Source organism: Phragmites australis, chromosome 18 (genome assembly GCF_958298935.1).
Source record: "Phragmites australis chromosome 18, lpPhrAust1.1, whole genome shotgun sequence".
Lineage (NCBI taxonomy): Eukaryota > Viridiplantae > Streptophyta > Magnoliopsida > Poales > Poaceae > Phragmites > Phragmites australis.
Genome location: NC_084938.1, coordinates 1,653,194 through 1,662,017, shown reverse-complemented (window position 1 = coordinate 1,662,017; position 8,824 = coordinate 1,653,194). Strand labels below are relative to the sequence as shown.

Genomic DNA, 8,824 nt, shown 5'->3' with positions numbered 1-8,824 from the left:
CCCCTATTTGAGTTGTTTGGTTCGAGTAATCACCTCATCAGGATAGAACGGTTCAATCTTTCGTGGAATGACATCATTTCTCATATTTATACTTAGATATGTGCTTATAATGGTAATCTGGTTATACTGCAAAAAAGAAAAGAGCGACGTGGTGATAAAACATCTCATTCATTCCCTCAAACCAAATAAACGGATTGGAATCAAGATCAGGATCAGACGTTCCACCCCATTCCTTAAACCGAACATCCTAGGTCAATTTATGTTTTCTTCCTAAGGCAAAAATTCACTTGTTCTGTAGGCAATCAGAGGAATAAAGGATCATCACCACCAAAAAATGCAGTTACAATCTTCAGGGAGGTAAATCAAGATATCGAAGATGCAAAGTAATATCATAATTCTATCCCAGCTTGAATTAAGAAATAAATGTGACAATAGTCATGATGGAACAAGGGAAATGCTTATAATAAGCTTTCCATCTTTTGCTACAGAAAAATCAGATGTTTTTTATGATCTTTGCCCTTTCCAGCAATCTACTTCTTTACCATCTAAATCCCAAATGCAAAAGTTTTCATCTATTAGACCAGACAATATTTGCTTTCCATCTGGAAACCAGGCACATGAAGACATCTGCCAGATTCAACATCCCAGCGTCGGATGGTTTCTTCCATTCCACATGTGAGAAGCTGGCGACCATCAGGGCTCCACGCAACCATCATCAGCTACTTCTCATGACCACTCAATGTGTGATTTAGTAATAGCTCTCCATCTTCGTCGACCTAAGAAATGAAAAGATTACTGCAAGAAGAGATAATCGGAAAACGAACAAAAGTAAACTTCACACCTTGGTCAATAGCAAAAGAGAAATCACCAACTCTAACTAGAAATTAAAAGAGCTTCCGTTATTAGTAACAAAAATACAGGATCAAAATTTCAACCTGCATTGGAAACCCCCACCCTTCTTTTCAATCCATAAATAATTAAATGCTCAGAAACATATAAATTTATTTGATGTTGAGCTGTTGCATACGATATCTTGAGGGATTTGATCTTTGAAGAAGACATGCTGAAAAATGTTATCCTCGGAAAATGTTTCAAAATTTTGTAATGGAGTAACCTACAGTCCTCAACCATATAAATCACAACAACATCCAGGATGCACTAATTAAACTAACCTCGTGTGCATAAAAGCCAACTTTCATGGCTGTGGAATTGTAAGATGGGCTGTAATGTAACCAGATGGGGACTAGACACTTTCATGCTCAACAATAGCATAGACAAGTGGCAGGATGCAAGCTAGGGAGCAAATGTGACAAACATCTACATTAAATTTCCTTTGTTCCAGAAGCTAACAGGATGCAAGTCGTCTTTGAGGAAAATAGTAATATGAAATGGCAAACTTCTGTCTTCTTTTAAAAAATAACAAAGTATCTCAGAACTCAACTTTTGGAACGAAGTAAACAGCAGGGAATGAAAAGCATTAGTAAAATTGTGCAAGTTCATTTCTTGACATCAGGTGCAAAATAAGAAGGATAGGCCACTCCATTCGTACACAGATCATGAGAAACAGAAGATGTTAGAAGCATAGGCTTGCAAGTTTACCTCCCATATGATTGCAGATTTATCATTTGATGCTGAGGCTAAATACTTCCCATTGTTTGAAAATTGGAGAAACCACACTTTCATCATGGTGCGCACACAAAACCTACAGCAATTTTTTACTTGTAGAATAGAACCAGAAAATTTTAAGATATGCAGCTAACTGAAAAGATTAGTCTTGATAAGCAAATTATCTACCTTCAAGGCCAGTTTTAATAGAAAACAAAGTATGACGTAATGCTAGTTTTGGTATTTCTTTTTGTTTTTTGTTTTTTACTCAGAATGAAAGATCTGTTTCTCAACGAAGTAAACTCAACCTCAGCTAATAAAATATTTTAATGAAGTAAACAGATGAGCAGCACTCGGCTGCTATCTAATCTTTTTCTTACAAAATTCTCTAACCTTCTCTCTGGTACCATAACAGTTGGAGGGAGCACCTTTTGCAATTCCTCTAGGAGGTTCTGCCGTGAACCAGAAGAATCAATGCCAAGTGTTGAAAAACCAAGGAACACCTGCTGTGGAGAACAAGAAATTATACAACTCGACAGTTCATGAACTCCTTTTCTATTAACACCAATGGGTGTGATTTCACTTTGTAAAGTCTTCATAGCACATATGACATTGTCATTTCTCAGAAGTTCGAAGAATTTCTGCTCCAATATAAAAAAATGCAGCAGATTTCACAATATTTTCATCCAGAAGGCCAATCTTATTCAAGGTAACCACTGCATTATCCCAGTTACCATCAACCACCTGCTTTCTGAAAAGATTCACCGTAGGGGTATGCAAAGTTATCCCTGTTTCTTCCTCCAGAACTGCTCAACTTTTTCCATATCCAAGACTGTACGGAGTTTTTGTGACAAATTCCTCCCTCTTAAAACAAACCATTGGGAAGGCAAAGGTCTAGCCATTGTCCTTCCCAAAGGATTGGCAGATTTCGAAAAAGAGAAACAATCTGGCAAACTTGCGGATTCTACTCAGGATGCTGTTGCACATTTTGAGGGTGGTTCGTCATCTTCAAAACCTCCCATGAAATGCCAAAATCAGCCCATGTATCTTTTACTTGAGGGAAGGTGATGTTACGCAAGCTGAGGGGAGAGGCATGGAGCAGCGGCTGAGAGGAGGGGCGGCGTGGGGATGCGGCACGAAGCGCGGCGCGGGATCCTTTTTTTATTTGGTTGGAGGACAGTGGGGGAGCGAGGTGACGCGGGAACTGTTCTATATAGTAGAGAACCCTTCGCGCTGCGTCCGCAGATGCCAATGCCGATGGCGATGGCGGCCGCGGCCGGTGACCCTTACCCGCGAGTGGAGGTGGTCGGGTCCAACCACCTGCGGCCGCGGCGCGGCCCGCCGATCCCTGCGCCGTCGCCCGCGGTCGGCAAGCCGCTGCCGTCCGGCGCGGTGCCGCGGCACTCGTACGTGTTCGACGGCGAGGGCGGGTTCTCGGAGGCGCCGTGGGGCCACGCGGCGTCTTCGGGGACTGCTCGGCCCGGGGAGTTCACGTGGCACCATGTCGAGCTCCCTCGCGCGTTGCCGGGCGCGGGCGCGGCTGCCGCCAAGCCGCTCCACCACGCGCAGGCGCTGATCGAGCTCCTGTGCCCGCCGCTCACGCTGCAGGAGATCCTCGCGTTCGTCGCCACGGGCCCGCACTGCGCCACCGTCGCCGCGGACGGAGACAGTGGCGGCGGCGCGCTCCTGCTCCGCGTCAGCTCACCGGGGCCGGTCGGGAGCGCGTACGCGCTCCGCCTCGCCGCGCGGGTCACCGAGAGCTCCGTCGTCACCGTGTCCGTCGGCGGCGTCCCGCGGCTGGCGTTCGGGACCACGCAGGCGTCGCTCCTCTCTGAGGTGCCGCTCGGCGTCGCCGCGTCGCTCTCCGACGAGGGCCACGGCGGCGGGCGCGCCGTCGACGGCGGCGTCGTGATCGAGGAGCGGCTGCTCGAGTCCCTTCTCGCGATGAACCACGCCAGCGGCGCGCACACCGACAACCCGGTGCCGCGGACCGTGTCCAACCTCCTCGTCCACGTCCTCGGCACGCACGTAGACCACGTCCACGACATTGTCACGCGCCTCGAGATGGACCTCGACAGCATCGAGCTGCAGCTAGACAAAGGTAGGCGGTCCCAGGTTGCTTTCTTGGTTGGTAATCGCGTGCCTAAACTTCTTTCATTCCACATCTGGATAAACGTTGGGCTCTTCTTTTCTGAAGGACTAATTTTTGTTTGTGGATGAACACAATGGGTTGGATTGACGGGATGCTAATTAGCATTCAATAACTTTTTTTTTTAGAAAAGAGATTTTTTCTCAGCTTATTGGAAGCTAAATTAGGCGCACAAAGTTTTTAACTTCTACTCGGGTTACTAATTTACTAAGATTAGATCAGACTATCAAAACAGAGCCAACGACTTAAAGGTAATCTAGCTACAGCTCTCCATGAGCTAAAAAACAAATCTATCCGAGGGATGGAATAATAGGACATGCAGATAAAGACAGGAGAAGCCTACAACTCAATGATGTAAATGAGAGTCTCTTGAGTAGACGCAACATTCTTCATCCACTCTAGCATGCAGGAGATAATCTTGAGAGGTATGTCACACTTCTAAAGGGTTTTAGCTCCCTTGCTTACCATACCCCTAAAGGTTATAAATCTATATAGGGTTCTTGTGGAGAACATGTTGGATTTGTCAAAAGCCCAATACATCTTATCTTCAAGCTCATTTAATTGCACCGTTTGCAATAAAGTCAGCAAGGAACACCATTGAAGATTGTTCTGTTCAGTGAAGGTTCTTCTGAACTCGACATTCAATTCCTCTTCCTCTAAACACTCCTTCACCAGGACCTCAGGATCAATGCACATCTTGAAAAGATCAAAATATTAGATATGCAAAGGAGTATTACCAAGCCACACATCTTTCCAAAGCCTCACTTTTCCTCCATTATTTAGCTTATAAATCACCCCATTAAAATAAGTGCTTAACTTTATGTAAGCCTTGATAGAATATGCTTACCCCTCCATGGGTTAAGCCTTTTGGTCATCTTGCCCAGAATACCATCAAAAGCAGAGATCCCTAATAAGTGGTCAGAGTGGTATTCCCAAATATTTCAGAGAAAGTTCGCCCAATTTGCAGTTTAGCATGTTGGACATTCTCTCTTTCTCTTCTTGTTCCACACCAAAAGCATGCACCTCATTTTTATGAAAGTTGATCTTGAAACCAGACATCCATTCAAAGGAGTATAGTAATAGTTTTATATTTAAAATGGAGTTATCCTCACCATCAATCATGATAATCGTGTTATCTGCATACTGCATGTGTGAGATTCCTCCTTGGATCAGGTGGGATAGAATCCCATAAATGTGACCTCTCTCAATTGCTTTGTTCATTAGGGTACTAAAAGTATCAACCACCAAATTAAAGAGGATGGAGGATAAAGGATCTCCTTATCTCAGGCCATAGTAGGTTCTGAAGTATGGGCCCCTTTGACCATTAACATTAATGCAGACTCTCCCCCATGTACAGGCTGCATCACCCACTAAATCTACTGGTCAGGGAAGTTTTTCTTTTCCATAACCTATCTAAGGAAGTTCCATCTTACCTTGTTGTACACTTTTTTGAAGTCAATCTTAAGAAAAAGGCCCTCCTTCCTCGATCTCTTAGTTCATGTATATCTTCATGGAGAATAACGACCCCTCCAATATATTGTTGTCCTTCATAAAAGTTGTTTGATGGGGACCAATGACCTCCTTAGCCAAAGGTGTAAATCTGTTGGTCAAAAGTTTTGTAAAAGTCTTATAATCCACATTCAAAAGGTAAATGGGATGGTACTATTTAATAGTATTAGTCTCCTTGACCTTAGGAAACAAAGTGATCACACCATAATTGAGCCTTTTGAGATCCAGATGACCTTGGTGGAAATCTTGCACCATCTCCATAAAGGTATCTTTGATACTGCACCAAAAGTTCTTAAAGAAAGTAACCCTAAAACCATTAGAACTGGGAGCAACCTTGGTCTTTATTTCAGTGAATGCTTTTTCCACTTCTTCCATAGTAAAGGGTCTTACTAAACTCTGACAATTTGCCCTTTTCTACCCAAAAATTCTGAGCTAAGTATATGCCAAAAGGAGGGTTAGAGCCAAAAAGTTTCTTATAATAACCATTTATATGGTTTATAATACCCCTTGAGACTTACCTCCCCTGACCAATCTCTAAGGAGATAATTGCATTTTTTTTTTCTTCTCCTCCTATTGCCAGCTTGATGGAAGAATCTGGTATTAGAGTCCCCTTTCAGCAGCCATGTTTCCCCACACATGCGTTGCTAATATATTTCCTCCATGGAATATAGGTTTTCCAATTCCTCTTCAACCTTATATCTCTCATTCCATTCCTCGGCATGTAACAATTTGACTCTGTCTCTTATGTGCCTCCATTAAATTGTGCACCCCAACCTCTCAGTTATTGTCTTATATCACAAAGGCCACCATGCTATTTATTAATAGAGTAGCATTGTTCAGGCCATTTTTTTTACACATGAACCATCTTTGTCTTACCAGTTCCTTCATCCCAAGCTGGAACAGCAACTGATTCTCCAAAAAGAAGCATTTCTGCTTAGAAGAACTAGTTTCACCAAAGTCCACAATAACTGGATTATGATAAAAACCCACCCTTGTCACACTCCAAGCACAACTTGGTGGGAATTTATCCTCTCATTCACTTGAAACCAAGATCCTATCCAAGTTTACCATAACTGGATTAGATTGTTTATTGGTCCAAGTGTATTTGTGTTCGCTTCTTTTCAGCTCCCTCACTTGATACCTGCCAATGAATGAGTTGAACATACCGATGAGATGAGGATCCACATTTTAAGGAGCTTTTGTATTGTGCTTCTCTCATTAGGTTGAAATCTCCTCCCAACATTCAATAACCGAGAGGCTGAAATTTGAATTTCTCAAAAATGGCAAGATTTTTCAAGGAGTTTGTGGAGGTTGGTACGAGTTTAAGTGATCAAGGAGTTTGTGAAATATGATGTAGTTGTTGATTTGCATTAGAACGGCAACTTTTTAAATGTGAATTTTGATTGAAATAAAACTGAATAACTCTAACACTAACGATAACTGAATAAGCTTGTGATTTGTGGAATGCAAATTCTGAATATAATGCTAACCATAACTCTAATACGTGTAATGTCATGATCCAAACGCAGTAGTGCTTCCAAATTAGACCCATTTCACATTATCACAATGTCCAACAGGATTTTTTTGTCAACAATTCACAGAAATATTGGGCAGTTTTTTTTCATGGATATTTGAGGTTCTCCATGGGTCAATGTCAATGGAAATGCCCATATTTGAGTTTATGTTGATTAATTGGAAAATTCTTGGTGAAGTTTATATATAACATTGAAAGTTGCAATGATCTAATCATTTAGAGTGCAATATGCGTGCTTCAGCAAAGGATTAACATTGTACAAATCTAAGGGGTATCAAAAAGCAAGTGTATTCACCGGCACTCTAGTACTCTGCAAATGTGATTTCACATTCTCTCTCTCTTTAGGAACTTGGTGTGTATTTATAACCTCTAGATCTTGCTTGCAGGTGGTCACTTTATGAGGAAAGTTTTGTTGGATGGCAGGAGATTCCAAAAAATGCACCTTGATTTGCAGCGCCTGCTTCAGGTATTTTCTAAGTCTTCTCTCAAATTTCTAGAAGAAATATATAGTGAAATTGAGTGCTATGTTGTGGTTTATTGTTTTGAGTTTAGTCAAAGTTGTAGTTCTGCGTGAAAATGAGTGTCCATTTGAAGTGAAGGTTTATATGTTGTGTTGTTTATGACTTAGTGTCTGTATGCACATCGAAAGCTATTCTTCAGTGCCACCTTGTGCGATTAATTTCATAAGACCTTCCTTCTCATGTCGGAAAATCACTTCATTTGACATACTGCATGAAACCTAAATGATAGGCTTATCGCTATTATGTTGCTTGTGTAGGTTGTATCTCACGGTGAACAAGTATTCCCCCGTGTGAAGGAAAAATATGCGAGCAAGAGTTGGTTCGCAAGCGGAGACATTGCTGCCCTTGAAGATTTGATAGGTCGCCTTAGGAGGCTCAAACAAAATCTTGGATTCATAACAAATAGAGTGACCACACTTCAGGCTAGCCTCGATAGCTGGCAATCAGAGCAGATAAACAAAAGCATGTACTATTTTTCATTTCTCTCCACAATATTCCTTCCTCTATCCATTGTCACTGGAAGTAAGTTCTAATGGTATTCACTCACTTGCACTTTCATCAAGTCATTTCTTGCTTAAGGGCTCTCAGTTACCTGACTTATTGTATTATCTGTCCAGTTTTCGGGATGAATGTTGGTGGCGTTCCATGGACCGAGCAGAAGAACCCTGAAATAATAGATGGCTTCATGAATGTCATGCTAATTTGTGTTGCGATCTTGTTGCTTGTGTTGCTTTGTTTCTTATTTCCTTCATTGTATTCACATGTGACGATATGGAGAACCCGTCGTGAGCTGACCAGGAGCAATACTCAGAACAAAAGACACCTAAAAGTCTTCAGAGGTCACAAACAAGGCTACATGCGTCTATGACAATACCATTGCTATCTGAACACAAGCTTCCTTCTACGCAATGGCTCTCATTCGAAATCGCACACCACATGTGATAATAAGAGAGCTCGTAAGATTTTGTGCAAACAGAGTGATTATATGAATATATTATATCATAACAAGAACTGGAGGTCCATGTAGTGATATTGGGTGTGCCTTAATAGGTTGAGCTCGTCGCATGCGTACATCCTCACACCCATGTTGAAATAATCCTTTTCCATGGGCTTTTGCACATCCAATGTTTCTTAGATTTTTTTAGGCTTAAGCTAATCAGGTGATGCTTAGAGTTCTGAATGAATTCTTTCCTATAAAATAATGTATTGTATCAGGTACAACAACAAATAAGAATAATCTATATAAACAATACATATTATATGGAGTTAGATAGATATACTCCAAAGTCTCAGCATGGTTTATAGACATGATAAATTTGCAAAGCTCACATACTAACTCAAATGCATTTGTCGGCATGATGGCAGTGAGAAGAACACACAATAACGATCGATCTTCAGTTTGCTGTGATGACTTTGATAGTTTGCCATGCTTGGCAAGACTATGTAGAATCACAACATCATCTGAACTTTTTTCTTCTTCGCCATCATGTTCAAAATCTGAATGTT

The 8,824-nt window shown here is 41.7% G+C and overlaps 2 protein-coding genes across 4 annotated transcripts; one reads left to right on the top strand and one right to left on the bottom strand.

Annotated features, from left to right (window-relative positions):
* Window positions 1-389: 389 nt before the first annotated feature.
* Window positions 390-2,980, bottom strand: LOC133898319 (WD repeat-containing protein 26 homolog). The gene is made up of 3 exons (XM_062338969.1): window positions 1,999-2,980; window positions 1,600-1,702; window positions 390-776 (listed from the first exon to the last, which is right to left on the bottom strand). Exons 1-3 carry the CDS (start codon window positions 2,202-2,204, stop codon window positions 720-722), a joined length of 366 nt encoding a protein of 121 aa, XP_062194953.1. The 5' UTR covers window positions 2,205-2,980; the 3' UTR covers window positions 390-719.
* LOC133898317 (uncharacterized) lies at window positions 2,851-8,329 on the top strand. Of its 3 annotated transcripts, none has more exons than XM_062338966.1 (4): window positions 2,851-3,706; window positions 7,184-7,263; window positions 7,576-7,840; window positions 7,936-8,329. In XM_062338966.1, exons 1-4 carry the CDS (start codon window positions 2,851-2,853, stop codon window positions 8,184-8,186), a joined length of 1,452 nt encoding a protein of 483 aa, XP_062194950.1. In that variant the 3' UTR covers window positions 8,187-8,329. The 3 variants fall into 3 exon arrangements, with proteins under 3 accessions (XP_062194950.1, XP_062194952.1, XP_062194951.1); XM_062338968.1 differs by having other exon boundaries at window positions 7,576-7,784; window positions 7,936-8,133; XM_062338967.1 differs by having other exon boundaries at window positions 7,576-7,853; window positions 7,936-8,054.
* The last annotated feature ends 495 nt before the right edge of the window (window positions 8,330-8,824 follow it).

Coding starts and splice junctions, on each gene's coding strand:
- LOC133898319 (XM_062338969.1), bottom strand. CDS start 2,204: ATGAAGACTTTACAAAGTGAAATCACACCCATTGGTGTTAATAGAAAA. Junction 1,703..1,998: donor GTTATGGTACCAGAGAGAAG/GTTAGAGAATTT, acceptor AAATTGCTGTAG/GTTTTGTGTGCGCACCATGA. Junction 777..1,599: donor AATCTGCAATCATATGGGAG/GTAAACTTGCAA, acceptor TTCATTTCTTAG/GTCGACGAAGATGGAGAGCT.
- LOC133898317 (XM_062338966.1), top strand. CDS start 2,851: ATGCCAATGCCGATGGCGATGGCGGCCGCGGCCGGTGACCCTTACCCG. Junction 3,707..7,183: donor CGAGCTGCAGCTAGACAAAG/GTAGGCGGTCCC, acceptor TCTTGCTTGCAG/GTGGTCACTTTATGAGGAAA. Junction 7,841..7,935: donor TCTATCCATTGTCACTGGAA/GTAAGTTCTAAT, acceptor TTATCTGTCCAG/TTTTCGGGATGAATGTTGGT.